Raw genomic sequence first — 19,676 nt, forward strand, 5'->3', positions numbered from 1 at the left:
AATCGCCTTCTTTTCATCTTCAACAAGGTTATACTTCTTTTTTTTTCTCTCTCTCTTTTTTAAGAACACACACTTGATTATGAACTGGTGAAACAAATTTGCAATGGTTATGTAGCGCGCTCACTTTGCTTGTTCACGCAAATTAAGAGGGAGAGAGAAAACGAATAGGGCTAGTTTATACCATAGTAGTAGTTGGAACTATCGCACTTTGGGACTACAGCAGGGAATGCTTGACAAGTGCATTGGGTGCAATCAAAGAAGGAGGATAGAAGAACCAGAAGAAGATAAGGTCCGAGCACTATGTCCTGTTTGTCGATTATGTCGAGCGTGGGTTCATTTTAGAGAATGTGGGCAATCGTCGGAAACGTGTTTAAACAATTTCTCCACTGCAACTAAAGAATATTCCGCAAAGCAAATAGAAACTACTCATACAAAGCTAAAGCCCTTTTATTCCATTCTTATAGAGCACATTCAAAAACGCACTTTTTCAAATGGGTTATTATCACCAAACTCGGGTGAACAGGTTTACAATAAGATAGATGACGATGATTTGACAGCTTACAATAAGATAGATGACGATGATTTGACAGCTTACAACAAGATAGATGACGATGATTTGACAGCTTACAACTCTATATGCCGAGTTTGTAAAAAGGTAAGGGCCCAGGATGAACCGAGGAGCTTTAGGAAGATGAGAACATGTCCTCGTTGTTGGTTCATAGAGGATTATAAAACAGGAAAGTATCCATTATCAATGACCCAATATTTCGGAAACACTGATGTTTCCATCAAACTATTTCTCTTGAAACAAGAAATAGCGCTTGGGCACGATGATTTCATTGACAAACTTTGCGAAGATAAAGATCTTCGAAAATACAGTAGGGATATTCGAAGTATAGCCAAGAATATGAAAGAATCTCAAATCCAAAACACATCACCACTACCAACAGCATCGCAAGCTTCAATGAAATTAGTTTCAGAGTTGTCCCCAAAGTTACTAAAAGATTTATTACAAGAACAAGCAACTACGTCTGAGCATGATGCTTTGCAAAGTGTAAACTTAAATGGAGGTGGAAACTCTCGAACTAGTGAGGAGGCATCAAATGACCGTGCTTTGAGTGCACCGCTGGTTGATTTTAGTGGGCATTCAGATCACAATATTGATGATGATGATGACTATGATGATGATGATTGGCTAACTAGCTCATATGAAAATGAACTAAGCATGGGTGAGAAAAGTCCCAGAAACAACAACAACAGCAGCAGCAGTAGTAGTAGTAGTAGTAGTAGTAGTAGTAGCATCAGCAGTAGCATCAACAACAAGAGGAGGGGGACAAAGAGGAAAAGTAGAAGGAGGAGAATACATATTTCCAAATCCCCGGTAGCGAACCTACTGCAAGATAGAAGTAGTACCAAGAGTGTCCAACTACGCGAGGATAGAGCATATATTAATGGAACAAACTTTATCCAAAGCAATGAAACTGATAGGCTTGACATAGAAAAGAATATAGATTATTTCAATAAGGTTGCAAATGTTAGCCCCTTTTTGGAAGAAGAAGAAACAGAGAGTCAGGTTAACGGACAGGTAGTTATTCCTAGAGATGAATCTGAGAGCAAAAGTGAATCTCGTCATGAGAGTTTTGTTGAAAACGTCAATGTTCCTGAAGCCGCTACGATTACTGTTCAAGAAGAGCCATCTAAGGTTATTGGTAACAATCCATCAATGAACCAACCTTTGCTGGACGATTCCGATGACGATATTCTTGCCGAATTTTATACCCCTCTTGTTGAAAGTGACGACGATTCTGGTGAACCAGTGGCCGTACCCACTCGAGTGACTAGGCGTAGAAGAAAACGCGGGAGAGCAAGGTATACTCGTAGAGCACCGCGTACAACGTCGAACAATACTCAACAACAACAACAACAAGAAGAAGAACAAGAACAACAAGAAGAAGAACAAGAACAACAAGAAGTAGGAACTCAACTGGGTGTATTAATACAAGAGGCAAACAATGAAGCTGTAAATTTAGGTAGTAATGGGCAATCGGCAAACAGCATAAATAATGGGTTGATTTCAAGACCAGAACAATTTGGAAAAAACGCAACTGATGTTACTCCATCAAGAGAACCAATCGAGCGCTCTTTGGAAATGAGTGAATTGAACACGGGAAAAACAGGGCACAGAAGAACAAGGGACACGAGTTTTCCAGTATCAGGAAATAGTAGTGGCCAAAGTGTGGATAATCGGCTGATAGCACAGAAAGCAGCAACAACTTCATCTACAAGATCAATTCGAAATAATAGTGTAGAAGATTTTCCCGGAAGAATAACAGAATCCCCTGAGCCCATACTAGAAGCAAGCTTGCTAAATACTCAACAAATTAGCCATCTGCCAGCTCCCCCTCCGATCACGCCTCGTTCAGTACGTATAGAAGCTGAAAAATGTCTGGTTTGCAAAAAATCACGAAACTCCGAACCGTATGAATCACGGCTAAGAGATACATGCCCCCGGTGTTTATTATTGGAGAGAGTGAAAACGTGTCATACTTCTATTGCAGCTGAATTTCAACTATTGGATAAAACAGTGAAATACTATTTATTCAAACAGGAATTGGCGTCAAAAGAAAATCTTGAGCTTTTGACTGCGTTTTGGCAAGATAATGATATTAATGTCTTTACTCAGGAACATACTGATTACATTCGAGAAAAGCAAGAGCTTGATTGGATTGAAGAAAGATCTCCTCTCCGGCAAAAGAACAACAGTTCTGCAGGTGGTGATGGTGATGGCGATGGTGGTGATGGTCGTGGTGATGGTGGTGATGGTCGTGGTGATGGTCGTGATGGTGATGGTGGTGGTGATGGTGGTGGTGATGGTGATGGTGGTGGTGATGGTAATGGTACTTTACCGAAAAAAGGAGGCACTAATATCGAAAAAATATCTGCCGTCGCCACTTCCGCTTCTACTACTACATCCTCTTTGCGTGGCAATAGACGTAAGAGGATTATTTCCGTCAACCCCGATTCCGCACAGCGACGAAAGAGGTTGTGTGAAATCGAAAAGTATAATCATCAGCAAACTCGTCCAGTACACATATTTGATTTTTTGTCCAATTCAAGAAACAGTACCAAAAGCACAAGAACTCTTAGACCCAGAGCTACAAGAAGTAATTGATTTTTACAAGACCTAGAGCTACAAGAAGTAATTGATTTTTGCAAGAACTCTTAGACCTAGAGCTACAAGAAGTAATTGATTTTTGACTAGTATATAAAAAGAAAGGAAGGTTGTATTTCCTACCGTATTGGTCGAGTGGATTGAAAAACAAGACAATTAAATATAACAGATATATATACCTTTATCGTTACATTTTATAAAAGCGTGTTTTTTGGTAGCGCAATACCATCTATAAAGTATAAGAAAAAGGTGTAGATAATTTTTCTATTGACACAATAGGCGAATTATATAAATCAAATCTAGCACAAACCATAGATTCGTGACGAGATTAACTTTCTTCTTTTCTTCTTTTCTCTAACTATTATATGACAATTGGATATTTTTCTTTCAAATCAATCGTCAAGATAAAAAATATCTTGTTGAAACATTATCTATGTTCCAACCTTGCCATATCCTCCAACCTTGCCATATCCTCCAACCTTGCCATACCTTCCAACCTGCCACACCTTCCAACCTGCTATACCTTCCAACCTGCCACACCTTCCCTTGCCATATCCTCCTTTCTCTAATAATTTCAATTTCTCGATTCCAAAATTTCATTCTTTAATTCTCAATTTGTCTCGCCACGTGATCTTGAAAAGTGGAGTGATAAACTTACTCCATATTTACCTGGTTTGTATATTTCTCTATTGTTTTTTTTAGTGGTGTTGTTTCATATTTGTGTACAACTTTATGACTGTACAATTTTACAAGTTTGTGCTATTGACTTTAAGGATGATATGACTTTTTCTTTTTTTTCTCTTGATCATTTGATCATGCCGCGCTGTCTGATACTACTACTGATTCGGCATGGTCTCGTTCAGTCCCCACACACACCACGCTGGGATTTAACACTTACAATAGAAGAAGAAAAAAAAAAATAATGGTCTCCAGTCTCCAAGTCCGCCCAGTCGCACCAATTGCCAGCCTCCAGTCAGCTTTATTACCTTTGGTTAAAAATAAATTGAAAGAAAAAAGAACCTAAAAAAAAAATATATATATATATATATATATTGACGCTGGAGAATTTTATGGAGGTTACATTTCCATAAAATTTTCAATTAAAAAATCCAAAAGTTTAGTACTTTCACCAGTAAAAACTACAACAGCGGGATCAAATCTACAACAGCGAGATTTTGGGACTCAGTTACAACCACAAGTTTGAAATTTTTAACTTTTACTTTTAAATTGCTTGTTTCCTCTCTCGGACTTTTACTCTTTTTATACTCCATTTCCATTGTCCATTTAATCAGAGATAAAGATTAACCTTTTTTTTTTATATATTAATTTATTAATTTTTTGTTAACTCACTTTTCATTGTTCAATACTAGATTTTGACAAAACGGTATCTAGGTTTCTAATTTTAACTGGTAAGCTATATATAAGTGATGACGAGAGATATCACCAACCACCTTCTTTTTGAAGTTGCTACGGAGGTGGCTCACAAAGTTGGCGGTATATATTCTGTTTTGAAATCTAAAGCACCAATTACAGTTGCTGAATATAGAGAACGCTATACTTTACTTGGTCCCTTGAATTATGACTCGGCCCAGATTGAAGTCGAGGAGTTGCCTGTTAAAGATCCTCTTATCAAACAAACTTTGGACTCGATGTCGGGAAAGGGAATTAGATGGTTATATGGTAGATGGTTGATTGAAGGTGCGCCACGTGTCTTACTCTTTGATATTTGGTCAGCATCAGGCTTCCTCAATGAGTGGAAAGCGGATTTGTGGAATGTTGCTGGTATTCCTACTCCTGATCATGATCTGGAGACAAATGATGCTATATTGCTTGGTTACTTGGTAGCATGGTTTTTGGGAGAGTTGGTATACAACGATAGAGACAGAGCGGTGATTGCCCATTTCCATGAGTGGCTCGCCGGTATCGCCTTGCCCTTGTGTCGTAAAAGAAGAATTGATGTCACGACTATATTTACCACGCATGCTACCTTACTAGGAAGATACCTTTGTGCAGGATCTACCGATTTTTACAATAACTTGGCTACTTTCGATGTTGATGCCGAAGCAGGGAAAAGAGGTATTTATCACAGATATTGTATTGAAAGATCAGCGACTCATTCTGCCGATGTGTTCACTACCGTTTCCCATATTACAGCTTATGAAAGCGAACATTTATTGAAGAGAAAACCAGATGGTGTTTTGCCTAATGGATTGAATGTTGTTAAATTCCAAGCAGTGCATGAATTTCAAAATTTGCATGCTTTGAAAAAGGATAAAATTAACGAGTTTATTAAGGGTCATTTCTATGGTAACTATGATTTTGATTTGGAAAATACCTTGTATTTCTTTATTGCGGGAAGATATGAGTTTAGAAACAAGGGTTGTGATTTTTTCATTGAATCAATGGCAAGATTGAATCATAGATTGAAAGAAATTGGTTCCAAGATGACGGTTGTTGCCTTCATCATCATGCCTGGTAAAACTCAGTCTTACACCGTTGAAACTTTGAAAGGACAAGCTGTAATTAAGCAATTAGAGTCAACTATTGAGGAAGTACAGAAGAAAGTCGGTGAGAGATTATTTGAACACTGTGCTAGATACCCCAATTTGGAACACGTATCAGGTGAAAAATCAAATGAGGTGCCATCAATAGATGAATTGATCAAGCCAGCTGATCGTGTTTTGTTAAAGAGGAGAATTTATGCATTGAAAAGAGATGGACTACCACCAATTGTTACACATAACATGGTCGACGATAGCAACGATCCGGTATTGAACCAAATTAGACGTGTTCAATTATTCAATCGTCCCGAAGATCGAGTTAAGATCATTTTCCACCCTGAATTCCTTAATGCCAACAACCCTATATTATCGTTAGATTATGATGAATTTGTTCGTGGATGTCATTTGGGGGTGTTCCCATCATATTATGAACCATGGGGATACACACCTGCTGAATGTACCGTTATGGGTATTCCTTCAATTACCACCAATTTATCGGGATTTGGTTGTTACATGGAAGATTTGATTGAAAACACCAGTGATTATGGTATCTACATTGTTGATCGTAGAATGAAATCTGTTGATGAATCAATTGATCAATTAACCGATTATATGTTTGAATTTTGTGAAAAGACAAGAAGACAAAGAATCAACCAAAGAAATAGAACTGAAAGATTGAGTGATTTGTTAGATTGGAAGAGAATGGGATTGGAATATATTAAGGCTCGTCAATTGAGTTTGAAGAGAGCTTATCCAGACAAGTTTAAAAATGGTGCAAATCCATTCAACAACTCCTCAAATTTGAAATTGACTAGGCCGTTATCTGTTCCTGGCTCTCCTAGAACCAAGATTGGAATGATGACTCCTGGTGATTTGGGAAGTTTGCAAGAAGCTCAACAGGGATTAAATACTGAGGACTATGTTGGATTCAAATTAGGTTTAGCTGCTGCGGATGACGATCATGAGGATCATGATCACCATAGTCATTATCCATTGACATTGAGGGGCCACTCTGTGCCTTCTGAAGATGACTAGTCTAGGTGGGGGGAGGGAGTTGAAAAATGTGAGAGAAACGGAAGTGTAGAGATATTTCGAAACAAATCAATATATATATATATACACTAGTCAGTACATATGTAATACAAATGAAACAGCATTAACACTAGCAACACTATCAACACTATCGAGCAGAGCGAGATAGTGTTGATAGTGGAGCACATACACTATAGAGAAGAGCGAGATAGTGTTGATTGTAGAGCACACTGACTAGCTTGTCACAACACCATCGAGCAACATTATCGAGCAGAGCGAGAGAGTGTTGATAGTGAGCACATTGACTAGCTTGTCACAACACTATCGAGCAACATTATCGAGCAGAGCGAGATAGTGTTGATAGTGGAGCACACTGACTAGCTTGTAACAACACTAGCAACACTATCGAGCAGAGCGAGATAGTGTTGATAGTGAGCACATTGACTAGCTTGTCACAACACTATCGAGCAACATTGTCGAGCAGAGCGAGATAGTGTTGATAGTGGAGCACATTGACTAGCTTGTCGCAACACTATCGAGCAACATTATCGAGCAGAGCGAGATAGTGTTGATAGTGGAGCACACTGACTAGCTTGTAACAACACTAGCAACACTATCGAGCAGAGCGAGATAGTGTTGATAGTGAGCACATTGACTAGCTTGTCACAACACTATCGAGCAACATTGTCGAGCAGAGCGAGATAGTGTTGATAGTGGAGCACATTGACTAGCTTGTCGCAACACTATCTCGCTCTGCTCGATAGTGTTGCTCAATAGTGTTGATGTATTTCCATGCAAGGAACAAACTGTCATCATTAGAAAATGATTTTTCAAAAATATAATTTTTCTTTTCTTTATTTTACAGCTGATAAAACTTAACAAGCCCCTTATTACCTCTTAAGATCCATAAAATATGTCGAATCGATAACGATCCCACACTCGATAGTGGAGCACATTGACTAGCTTGTAACAACACTATCGAGCAACATCATCGAGCAGAGCAAGATAGTGTTGATTGTAAAGCACACTGACTAGCTTGTAACAACACTATCGAGCAACATCATCGAGCAGAGCAAGATAGTGTTGATTGTAAAGCACACTGACTAGCTTGTAACAACACTATCGAGCAACATCATCGAGCAGAGCAAGATAGTGTTGATTGTAAAGCACACTGACTAGCTTGTAACAACACTATCGAGCAACATCATCGAGCAGAGCAAGATAGTGTTGATTGTAAAGCACACTGACTAGCTTGTAACAACACTATCGAGCAACATCATCGAGCAGAGCAAGATAGTGTTGATTGTAAAGCACACTGACTAGCTTGTTACAACACTATCGAGCAACATCATCGAGCAGAGCGAGATAGTGTTGATAGTGGAGCACACTGACTAGCTTGTTACAACACTATCGAGCAACATCATCGAGCAGAGCGAGATAGTGTTGATAGTGGAGCACACTGACTAGCTTGTTACAACACTATCGAGCAACATCATCGAGCAGAGCGAGATAGTGTTGATAGTGGAGCACACTGACTAGCTTGTTACAACACTATCGAGCAACATCATCGAGCAGAGCGAGATAGTGTTGATAGTGGAGCACACTGACTAGCTTGTTACAACACTATCGAGCAACATCATCGAGCAGAGCGAGATAGTGTTGATAGTGGAGCACACTGACTAGCTTGTTACAACACTATCTCGCTCTGCTCGATAGTAGAGCACATTGACTAGCTTGTTACAACACTATCTCGCTCTGCTCGATAGTAGAGCACACTGACTAGCTTGTAACAACACTATCTCGCTCTGCTCGATAGTGTTGCTCGATAGTGTTGAGTTTCTGCGGCTGTGCGGCTGGACTGTGAGAGCGCCTCATATTTTTCCATTTTTGGAATTTTTTTCTTCTCATTCCCTTTATGTGTCGTTGGTTAATAATAAGCTTTCAAATACTACCCCTTTTAATTATGGTAGTGCAAATACTACCCGAGTTACTACTTACTAAGATCTCCTTAAGTGAAACATAAAAGAAAACGTAGTATACACAGATAACAAGTTGTGAACTGGATTTTGGGTCGCAAGATTTTGGTCGCTTCTTAAACATTTGGGAAGAAAAAAAGACAATAGAATAGCCCAGCAAACCTTTTGAGCCCGTTTACTTAGTCATCTATAAGAGTTTACTGTCCACTGCCACCGCCCTGCTGCCGCCCCGCCTCCCTTCAACTCGTATTCAAGGAAGTGAAACCCCTCCCCCCCCAAAAAAAAAAAAAAAAAAAAAAAAAAAAAAAAAGCTTGAGTTATCATATTAGGCGAGAAGTAGGAAGATCAAAGGGGTGAAAATACATCTCGCTTCTTGTTATCATTCGTTACATTGAAAGAGAACCTGTTCAATATTTACACCATCTAGTTGAGTTTTATACCTTTCGTTTGAACAACAAATCTACTTGAGTTTTACACCTTTCGTTTAAACAACAAATCTGCTTGAGTTTTACACCATCTAGTTGAGTTTTACACCATCTACTTGAGTTTTGCACCATCTACTTGAGTTTTACACCTTTCGTTTAAACAACAAATCTGCTTGAGTTTTACACCATCTAGTTGAGTTTTACACCTTTAACACCATTTACTTGAGTTTTATGTTTGAGGATAGAGAAAGTATTTACTCATTCGACTCTGTCAGCACGAGTGAGAGGTTACTAGATAGGCTAGATTTCGATAATGAGTCGATCGTATCGTCTAATTACGACAACTCGTCTTTTCAAAGAGATAGGCTAACTGCTACTTTGAATCAACGACCTATGAGTAACCTAAATGCCATTACGAGACTAAAAAACTACACAAATCCTACAAGGCAAAACACTCCTTATAATAAGTCCCAACTTCAAACATCACTTTACAGGAAGAACTCTTTACCATTACTGAAAACTGTCAATGAAAACGTGGTTTCATCCGAAAACAAACTGTTGCCCAAGAAACATGCTGATGCTGATATAACGAAAGTTGCCATAAATACTGTTTACGAAAGTGCAGGTGCAAGTGCAAGTGCAAAGGCAAACAGTCATCATCATCATCATCATCATCATCCTCCTTCTGCTGCTGCTGCTGCTGCTGCGGAAACCAGCAAATCGAATACGACATTCTATAAAGACAACTCAGTTACGACTTTGCCAGAGATGAATCTATACGAAAAAAGGCCACAACAAGTGAGGAGCCAACTACACTCTACTGATTCAGTACTAACATTGAAAACTACATCTTCCTACGATTCGCCTAATTCATCCATGCACACTATTCCCGGAAAACACCTTCCCTATACAGTCGATCTCACTACCACAACCACTCCAACTCCCGCTGCAACTAACACTCTTACTCCTACATCATCGCCATCACTACATGAAAGAAGCCTTAATCTGTCACCAAGTTCACCAAGCCCCTATCAACATCATTTTCTCTCGCATACTACTCTCTCTAGAACTGCATCAGCCCCAACAGTGAGAAAAGTATCAAGCAAAGAAAATGAAGCCATCAAACTTAGTTCGTATGGTTACATGGGAGCCTCTTCATATTCAAAAAATCAAAGTACCATAGAATACATCACCCCCCAGCCAGGACGTCATCATTCCAATTCTACATATCAAGAAGTTAGTCCCCAGTCAAGAACAGCGATTGCCTTAGAACTAAGGGCGCTAAGTAACCATCGCGAAGCTTCGTATCAACTACAAATTGCAGCTAATGAGCCTTACCATTATCCCAAAGCAATGTACCTTTATGCAATGGCCTTAAAACATGGTCAAGGCGTTAAGCAAAACTACACATCAGCAGTGAAATGGTTAAGCAAGTGCATACTAATACAAATCAGCTCTTTGTCATTATCCACGGGCTCGCTAAGTTTCCAAAGCCATAATTATCTTGTAATGTCAAAACTAAATAAGTTAGGGGAAGCCGATTTGATACAGTTGGTACTTACTGATTTGCGTAATTCTATGAACACAGACCCATATCAAAACGGGACAAACCCCGATATGCTATATCTGCAATTTAAAGAAATGAGTAAGAACCAAATTCAGAAAGTAATAAATGCAAATAAAAATAACTCAAATGTTTTAGCATTAAGTTATTTGGAATTGGGTCTATACTTGTATAACAACTGGGGTTCTGTGACTATTACTAAAAATGATGAAAAGAGTGCTATAATTTGTTTGTCTAAAGCAGGTTCATTGGGGACTATTGAAGCTATGGAACAGTTGGGTGAAATATGGGCAACTAAATCAAAAAGCCGCAAGAAGGATCTAACCAAAGCTGCAGCTTGGTTGAGAAGTATGGAGGTATTTGGGGTAAAATCAATTGGGAATAGTTGGATATATAAGGAAAAGTATATACGTAGTAGTTCGTAATTAAGGACATAAAAAAAAAGAAAAAAAACGCTATATATATATATATATATCTATTCTATAGATCGTAATGGACCGCTCTGAAGGGTATATTGTATGGTGGAAGCAGATGATTTATTCCAACACTCGATGAATTCACAGCTAATAAAATATAATAAATTTGTCACTTCACTTAAATTAGAATACGACCCAATAGGTAGATAAAATGGTGCTGATAAAGAGCCCGTTCCCAGGGGCTTTAAAGATGAGCTAGTAAGTTTATTGTTTAACTCACGTCGTTGTCTTTGATGAAGATCACTCAACTCCAAACTCTTCTTACTCCAAGTCTCAACAAACTTCCCTTCAATTGTCGAGTATAAAAATGCCGGTTGTGCATTGGCGAAAAAGTCACATTCGCTGTGACGCAAGCCTAGCTCCTGTACTTGTAATTCAATAATCTTGTTGTTCAAAAGCTGGTCATTTCGATTACGATCACTGGTTTTTGCACGGTAGCTCTCAATAACATGATCTAGTATGGCACTAACTCGTTTACTTATCAATGCTCTTAGTAAAAACATCAAACATTTGATAACTTGCAAAAACACGAATTGTAACTTGATACGTGATGAGACCGGTGTCTCATCAATTAGTTTTTTCAAATCATCAATAAATGTCGAGATCTCTTTATCCAAACTCATCCACAATCTCTCACTGGGTAGCACTTGCGCCACTGTCTTGCTTCTCTCATCATAATCACATGAAATTATTCTCATTATGAGTATATCGATCTTGACGAGTACCGGTAATACTGATGAAGTTTCATCTCCCTCGGAATGACGCAGGTGGTGAGAGCGATGCTGGTCCGTTAATTCATCACAAAAAGATTGAGCATTTCTCACCTGTGTCAGCCAAAACGACTTTTTATCGCTTAATATGTTTCTGAGTTCTTCTGAACCATGCTTGTTGAGATTAGGTGTCAAAAATTGATCATTCAAGTGCATGATATTGTTGGTAAATGGTGGTAATTCGGACTTTCGTGACTGTCGCCTATGTTCATCGCCGCCGTGCCAATCAGAGCGCATATTTCTCAATTCTTGTTCTTTCTTTTGAAGTCGAAGTTCCATTTCTTTGTTGGACTTTTCAATTTCCTCCAATTCTTTTAGTTTGGCTTGTTTATACCTTGCAAACCTTGTTCTTTCTATTTGGAGCTCATTCAATTCTTTGGATATATCGAGGCTCTTGGTCAGACCATTGGACTTGGTGTCGGAGAGGTCCTTACTAATATTATCCCCCGGGGAGAACTCCCTCAAAGATGTATCAGGAACCGCTTCGACTTGTAGCGATGTTTTTTCTCCACTTCGGTCATCTCTTTCTTGTATCTTTTGAGTTTTCCTTTCGACTTCTTCCAGTCGCAACCGATTTTCTTTCTCACTTTGCTTTCGCTTCTTTGTAGACGACTCCTCCTTGTCCTTCCGCTGTTCCTCTTGCTCCTCATCGTCATCACTTTGTTTTCGCATCTTAGTCGGCTCTTCCCTTTCTTTCTCTGTCTTTGTCAATTTTCCACGTTGTTTTGGCAGCCCATTATGAATTTCTCGTATTATTTCAAATCCGCTTAATTTTGAAGGACTCGGAGACTTCCTAAAATGACTTTTGTACTTGAGTTTGTTATTGGCAATTACCCGAACTAGGAATTTCGGTTTCTGAGTGTTATAGCATTTGTTTATCCATTGAAACGAGGCGGCTTTGGTATTGATAATCGTTACTACCGGCAGTTGTGGAATAGATGTATACAGCTTTTCCGCACTACTCTTGCTTCTTATCTTTGGACTAGAAGGTTTTACTTTTTCGGGACTCTTGCTTCGAATTTTAGAAGTAGCACGAGATGCACTTGGTTTGCTTGTATCTTTTTGATCGAATATTGCTGGTAAAGTAGGCGATAGCATGTATGAAGGTATACTACTCTCTTTCTTTCCTTCACTAGGCACAGGAGTATTTTTAACTTTTGGCTTACATATTTGAGAAGACACACTTTCCTTTTCCTTTTCCTTTTCCTTTTCCTTTTCCTTCTTACCATGACTTTCCACTACCTGTCGCTTTTCTATATTAATATCAGGTTCTACCGCAGAAGTAGTGGGTTTCTTTGCACTAGGTAGAGCCCCTTCCTCCAGCTTCACTATGGTGAACCATCCCACTTCATTCGGTATGGAAGGGGATAGCATAGGTGGTAAAGAACTGTAATTGTCATATGATGTTAAAAGATCATTTAAGGTCCATGCCGATACCTCGGTAGTAGCAGAATTAAGGGGTGAAGTTGGCGCTGGGCTGTTACTACTATTGTCAGCTAAAGATGTGGAACAGGATGAGGATGACAGTTTCGGAGTATTTGGTTTCGAGTTTCTACCATAGATCCCGGGGGATTTTGACCTAGATATGGCCGACGATGCATTTGAGGATGAAGCTACTGCTCGTTTCTTAGTTTGGGCGGTACTTGATTGGTTAGTTGTGCTGAATATCGATGATTTCAACGACATTTATATCCCCCAAGAAAAAACAAAAAAAAATACTCTTCACACGTGCCACAGTATATTGATCATTTGCGGATAACTCAAATGGTTCTCAATCTTTTTGCTTATTGGAAATGAAGAAGGTATTGAACTGTTGAAGTGGTCCTTGGTGTATTTTTATTGTCTTTGAAAGATTGACTAAGGGGAAATGAAAAGAAACTGATTAACTGATTATAGTGTTTTCTCGTTTTCTTTTTTTTTTTTTTTCTCCTGGGTCGTGGTCGTGGTGGTAGTGATAGTGAATTGATGCTTTGGGGCGAGCAGGGCTAAGAACGAGGCGACAGAAAACGAGAAAGGGAGCTGCGACACACAATGGAGCGGAAGCGAGAGATTTTTAGGTGGTGGTGATAAGAAGCGAGAGTTTTATTAGGTCGTCGTAAGGAATTGCCAAGAGCCCCCCCCCCCCCCCCCCCCCCCCCCATATATATATTTTTGTTAGAGATCACAATGCGGTGGGGCTAACACATTGACAACTGCATCAAACGGTAACACACTTTGCATAGTATGATGCTAAGATAATAAAGATTACTACTCAAAATTTCTAGAACCCCGTTTAAGACTATACGAAAGAAGGTATTGAGAAAGCACTTAATTTGAAGAGGGTGGTGAAGAGAGTGTTAGAACAAAGATTGTTGTGAATTGAGTCATTACGATCCCAGATGAAGGGTAGGGTGTAGATAGTCCTCTATGTGTAGGTGGGTTCTCATATATATCATCATCATCATCATCATCATCATCATCATGGTTCAGACTTTTAACTCTCCCCCATCATCGGAAAAAAGAAAAAAATATAAAATAAATAGTATATGAATCTAGAAAGCAGAGGTGAAAAATCTTGATTGTATATCCTATTATTGAAAATTACCGGGAGGAAACCAATTTAGGTGCCACATCAGGAACGATATTTTGTAAGTAGTTTTTTATTATCTTCTCTGTCACTTTTTGAAAGGTTTTATTCTGCATATTTGAGACTATTTCCAGGTCCACCTTATGTCTAATTACTATAACGAAGTACAACCAACAGGGTTCAAGAATAATCCGCGAGGACGAGGAAAAAAAGAATCGGAAGAAGGGTCTGAAGGAAGGGGGAAGATTAAAGGTAATTATGTGACAAATGGAGGAGGCAGTCTTAAGAAAGGGAACGGGTCATTTAGTAATAATCAACAATCTATGTATCTACCTCAATATAAACAGAAATCGCTTTTGAGGATTGAAGATGCTGACACAAAGCAACAACAACAGCAAGAACGAGAACATGTAACGAGGAATCAAGGGGAAATTTCACGACGTGACAAGGACAACGAAGCTCCACCAAGGAGATTGAGTCGACTTAACACACCTCCTGAACATTCCAGACCTATTGCCAATAACTCATCGAAGGAAAATGAATATACAATCAACCTGAAGGATGTTAGCGAAACAGGTGACAACCCAGACGATGCTGTTGCTGCTGCTACTGCTGCTATCTCAGATTCATACGGTTTCGACAACGGTGTTGCTTCCAGATCTAAGCAATCGAGGAAGAAGAAACACAAAGCAAAAATGAATGCAAATTTGATACTTTCACTAGGGCACAACGTTCATCTGAAACCGTCGTCTCTGATACTGCCATCAGCGCAGCTACTGTTGCCAAAGAAACCAAGCGATGCGCTCGTTGCAGATAAATCTGGAATTTCACCAGGGGGGAATCTACAGGTGGTGCAAAAAAGTCAAAGCCAAAATCAAAATCAAAATCAAAATCAAAATCAAAATCAAGATCAAGACCAAAATCAAAATGAGGACCAACACCAAGACTATGGTGTCGTTGGCATTGGCGTTGGGAATCCATCACTTACTGATAACTCTGCATTTCATCTTTCAGGTTTTTGCTCTCTAGGAGCACAGCAAGGCAGGCGACAAAGTGAGAACAATGGGGGCTTTAGAAGTCCTGGGTTTTACGTGGATGACGAACCAAGTAAAGTAGACGTGCCTAACGTAGGTGCTTCTGGGAAAAGAGTTCATTCATCAACATTTACTAAAGTTAACACTAAGGATAATTTGCATGAGGACTTTGTCTCAGATGAAAGGAAACGTCAACGTTTAGAGAGGTTCAAAAACAATAACGAGATTTCCAAGCAGTCGAGTTCTGCAAATATAGTCAATGATGGTGAGAATGGTGTCATTATAGGTACAAGCACCAAACTTGAAAAAACATACCTCAGGTTGACCTCTGCACCAGATCCTGCAAATGTACGACCACAGAGAATACTAGAGCAGAGTATGGATTATGTTTTGGACAAGTACAACAAGATGAACGAAAAAGAAGCATACGGGTATTTGATCAGTCAGTTAAAATCCATTCGTCAGGATTTAACTGTTCAGCATATTAAAAACGATTTCACCATTTCGGTTTACGAAGAAAATGCGCGACTATCAATTAAACATAATGATTTAGGTGAATTTAACCAATGTCAAACCCAGTTAAAATTTCTATATCATTTAAGAAGAAGATCTGAGCCTTCCTTATCCAATCGGTATATTGGACATGAATTGGAAATGATGAGTTATAAAGTGATCTACATGATGATTACTAAGAATAATAGTGAAATTTGCAAATCGAAATTGAGCATATTACAAGACCTGAGGGAAAAAACTCAAAGAAGTGCACCAGATCAAGACTATTACCGATTCATACAATCATTATTCAGATGTAATGATTTCAAAATGGGTAATAATTGTGTTAAGTTCTTTCGTGAACTATTATTGTTTAAGGATTCACCAAAAGTCAAATTGGCATTACACATGATTGATAGTTTTCTATCTGATCAGGTTCGGTTAACAGCGTTGGTGGCATTGTGTGCCAGTTACAACAATGTGACATTAGCGTTCATGAGAGAATTTTTAGTCTTCCCCACAATTGGTGATTGTGAATCACATTTGGAGAAATTGGGTTTAACGACGAATTTCTTAAAAGGCCAAGTGTTTGATGCAAAAGCAGCAAAGACCATAGTTCGAGAAAAACATTCATTGCATAAAAAAGTTGATATCAAAGGTCAAAAGTGAAAAAGAAATAAAAAAAACAATCAATGGAAAAGAACAAAACTTGGATTTCCCTTTGAAAGATGTCAAAATGAATGTATGAGAATGTGTGATAGAAGATCAATAATCACGCTAGGTCCAAAAATCTAATACTTTTGGATTCTCTACAACGCTCAAGATAACCTCCGCCGAATATCTCCAATTTTCTTTCATCGAGATCTCACATCCGATTTTTACTCTCAAGTCATTGACAAGTCTACTAACACCTGCACAAGCACGCACATATACACCATCTCTCTCACCTTTTTCCCCATATTTTTTTTTTGCATCTTTTTCTTCAAAAAAAAAAAAAAAAACTTAGTCGTAACATAAAATCTTAGATCGTAATAAAAAAGCTATATAAACAACCATGAGAAATTTCACAAAATAAATAAGTTGAAATCGATAACTTCTCTTTTCACAAGCACACACACTTTCTCTCCTTCTACCTTTGAGTGTTTTCTCTTCTTCAAACACCTACAATTTTTCACCTGGTACAGCTCTACCAATAGTGGTAATATCATCGTAAATCAAAGTAGTAACAAAATCTGAGTATTTTTCTCCAAGAGCTTCTGGTGCAAAGTAATCAAACGCTTGTTTTAATTTGTTACCTGGTTTAGCGCCCTTCACTAATTTAGCGTATTCTTCATCTAATAATTGTTTAACGTAGTCCTTGGTGATTACTTTACCCACATCAGTCTTAGCACCATGGGTGACCCATTGCCAAATTTGGGTTCTTGATACTTCGGCGGTTGCAGCGTCTTCCATCAAATAGTTAATTGGAACACAACCAACATTTCTTAACCAAGCTTCGATATATGAGATACCAATAACGATATTAGCTCTGATACCACCCTCTGTGATTTTACCGCCTGGAACATATGGACTCAACAAATCTCTTTGTGTGATTGGCTTAAATGGTTCCTTGGGGGGTAAATCGATTTGATTTGGACCCTTCATATGTTCATTAAACACTTTTAATACAACAGGGACCAATGCAGGGTGAGCAACCCAACAGGAATCACAGCCCAAAGTAACTTCTCTCAATTTATCCTTGGCCACATTCTCCAAAACTGCTCTGTTTCTGGCCTCATCATCTTTGATTGGAATTTGTGCTGCCATACCACCCAAAGCGTGGACGCGTCTCTTGTGGGTAGTGTGAACTAATAATTTGACATATGAAGACATGAATGGAGCGGCCATGGTAACTTGAGCTCTATCTGGTAAAATGAATTCTGGGTGGTTTCTTAAACATTTGATGTAAGAAAAGATATAATCCCATCTTCCGCAATTCAAACCAGCAGAATGTTCTCTTAATTGGTAAATGATTTCATCCATTTGGAAAACAGCAGGAATGGTTTCAATCAATACTGATGCTCTAATAGTACCTCTCTTCATACCAATGTAATCTTGAGAATAGTTGAAAATGTCATTCCATAATTTAGCTTCCAAGTGGTGTTCCATTTTGGGCAAATAAAAGTAAGGACCAAAACCTCTGTTCAACGTTTCAAAAGCATTGTTGAAAAAGTAAATGGCAAAGTCAAATATACCACCTGATACTGGCTCTCCATCAACCAATACATGCTTTTCAACTAAATGCCAACCTCTTGGTCTAACAATCAAAGTAGGAATGTGTCTTCCCTTGTCTAAATTCAAAGCGTACTTCTTACCCTCCTTGGTTTCAAACGTCAAGTTTCTTCTAACACCATCATATAAATTGACTTGCCCGTCAACCAAGTTTCTCCATGCTGGTGCCAAGGAATCCTCAAAATCAGCCATATAAGTAGCGGTATTTGAGTTCAAAGCATTAATAACCATCTTACGATCTGTAGGACCTGTAATTTCGCATCTTCTATCAATCAAACCTGGAGCTAAAGGAGGACCGGTCCATGTGAGGTCCTTTCTTATATATTCGGTTTCAGGTAAGAAATTAGGTAATTTACCAAGATCCCTCAACTTCTGCTCATTCTGTCTATTCTGAAGCAATTCTTGTCTCTTCTTTTCGAACCCACGATGCAAAGTAGCGACAAATGCCAAAGCATCTGGGGTAAATACATGTTTTGCACTCTCAGGAATTGGTCCCAAGATTTGGACGCCTTTGACTTTATCTGCGACTGTTGGGAAAGGTCCTGACATATTTAAATTATAAAGTTAATAGAATTTGGTATATTATTGTAATTAAAAGAGAGAGAGTGAGAGTGAGAGTTGAATTTATTTCAAGTAGAGGAAATATAGTGGTCTTTATATAGTAATAATTTTTTCTAAGTCCGCCTTTTGCTCAATCCTTTTTTTTTTTTTTGCCAATGGAGAGTTTTTAACCAGCGGTTATAGTAAAGTAAAAAGTATGAGCGTGATTTTTAAAGATGGTGAAAAGAACATCGGACATTTCTATGGTATTTTCGACGTCTCTAGTTTTGCTTTTTTTTTTTTTTTTTTTTTTTCAATCCGGGGTAAAGTATATGTAATGGTTTGGAGATAGGGTAATATGCACTACTTTGGGAAATGACTTATATTATTATACACCCATTTGGTAGCGTCAGGTAAAAGAAGTAGATATTGTTATATAGGCTCAAATTTGTAACGCCCTCTTTTATGTTGTTACGACATTTTAATGTAAGTTGATAAGTACTATTTTATCATCCAATAAAATAATATTTTGAGACATTTTGATGTTCAAAGGGGAAGTCAATAAATGATATGACGTAAAACAAATATAATTACAATACACGACATCCGCATGAACGGAATAACCTTTTTTTTTTTTCTTACTGGATGCACGTTTGACTCCTTTTTTAACTCCTTGCTCTTTTACCGTTTGTGACTTTGATTTTGACTCCTGCTCTCTGATAGAAAAACTATCAAGTAAAAGACAGACCCATTAGAAAACCAAATGAAAGGCAGTGCAAAAGACACTGAGTCAGAGGTAGTGAGTTGGGTGATGGTTAGAGTTATACTGTAATGGTTTGGTGCCTTGTCAAATATTA

The 19,676-nt window shown here is 38.4% G+C and overlaps 6 protein-coding genes across 6 annotated transcripts; 4 read left to right on the forward strand and 2 right to left on the reverse strand. All coding sequences in view use genetic code 12, as the record gives it.

Annotated features, from left to right (window-relative positions):
• Window positions 1–226: 226 nt before the first annotated feature.
• KGF56_003132 (uncharacterized protein) lies at window positions 227–3,172 on the forward strand (the record flags this gene model as incomplete). Its single annotated transcript, XM_049324434.1, has 1 exon — window positions 227–3,172. One exon carries the CDS (start codon window positions 227–229, stop codon window positions 3,170–3,172), a length of 2,946 nt encoding a protein of 981 aa, XP_049179841.1.
• Window positions 3,173–4,599: 1,427 nt separating this feature from the next.
• Window positions 4,600–6,708, forward strand: GSY1 (glycogen (starch) synthase; the record flags this gene model as incomplete). The annotated part of the gene is made up of 1 exon (XM_049324435.1): window positions 4,600–6,708. One exon carries the CDS (start codon window positions 4,600–4,602, stop codon window positions 6,706–6,708), a length of 2,109 nt encoding a protein of 702 aa, XP_049179842.1.
• Window positions 6,709–9,337: 2,629 nt separating this feature from the next.
• KGF56_003134 (uncharacterized protein) lies at window positions 9,338–11,095 on the forward strand (the record flags this gene model as incomplete). Its single annotated transcript, XM_049324437.1, has 1 exon — window positions 9,338–11,095. The coding sequence occupies one exon, from the start codon at window positions 9,338–9,340 to the stop codon at window positions 11,093–11,095; it is 1,758 nt and encodes a 585-aa protein (XP_049179843.1).
• Window positions 11,096–11,145: 50 nt separating this feature from the next.
• On the reverse strand, window positions 11,146–13,602 carry KGF56_003135 (uncharacterized protein; the record flags this gene model as incomplete). Its single annotated transcript, XM_049324438.1, has 1 exon — window positions 11,146–13,602. The coding sequence occupies one exon, from the start codon at window positions 13,600–13,602 to the stop codon at window positions 11,146–11,148; it is 2,457 nt and encodes an 818-aa protein (XP_049179844.1).
• A 1,023-nt stretch (window positions 13,603–14,625) lies between these two features.
• KGF56_003136 (uncharacterized protein) lies at window positions 14,626–16,677 on the forward strand (the record flags this gene model as incomplete). Its single annotated transcript, XM_049324439.1, has 1 exon — window positions 14,626–16,677. The coding sequence occupies one exon, from the start codon at window positions 14,626–14,628 to the stop codon at window positions 16,675–16,677; it is 2,052 nt and encodes a 683-aa protein (XP_049179845.1).
• A 492-nt stretch (window positions 16,678–17,169) lies between these two features.
• MLS1 (malate synthase) lies at window positions 17,170–18,828 on the reverse strand (the record flags this gene model as incomplete). Its single annotated transcript, XM_049324440.1, has 1 exon — window positions 17,170–18,828. One exon carries the CDS (start codon window positions 18,826–18,828, stop codon window positions 17,170–17,172), a length of 1,659 nt encoding a protein of 552 aa, XP_049179846.1.
• Between the last annotated feature and the right edge of the window lie 848 nt (window positions 18,829–19,676).

The sequence above is a fragment of the Candida oxycetoniae genome, assembly GCF_023343755.2.
Source record: "Candida oxycetoniae strain CBS 10844 chromosome Unknown scaffold21, whole genome shotgun sequence".
NCBI lineage: Eukaryota > Fungi > Ascomycota > Pichiomycetes > Serinales > Debaryomycetaceae > Lodderomyces > Lodderomyces oxycetoniae.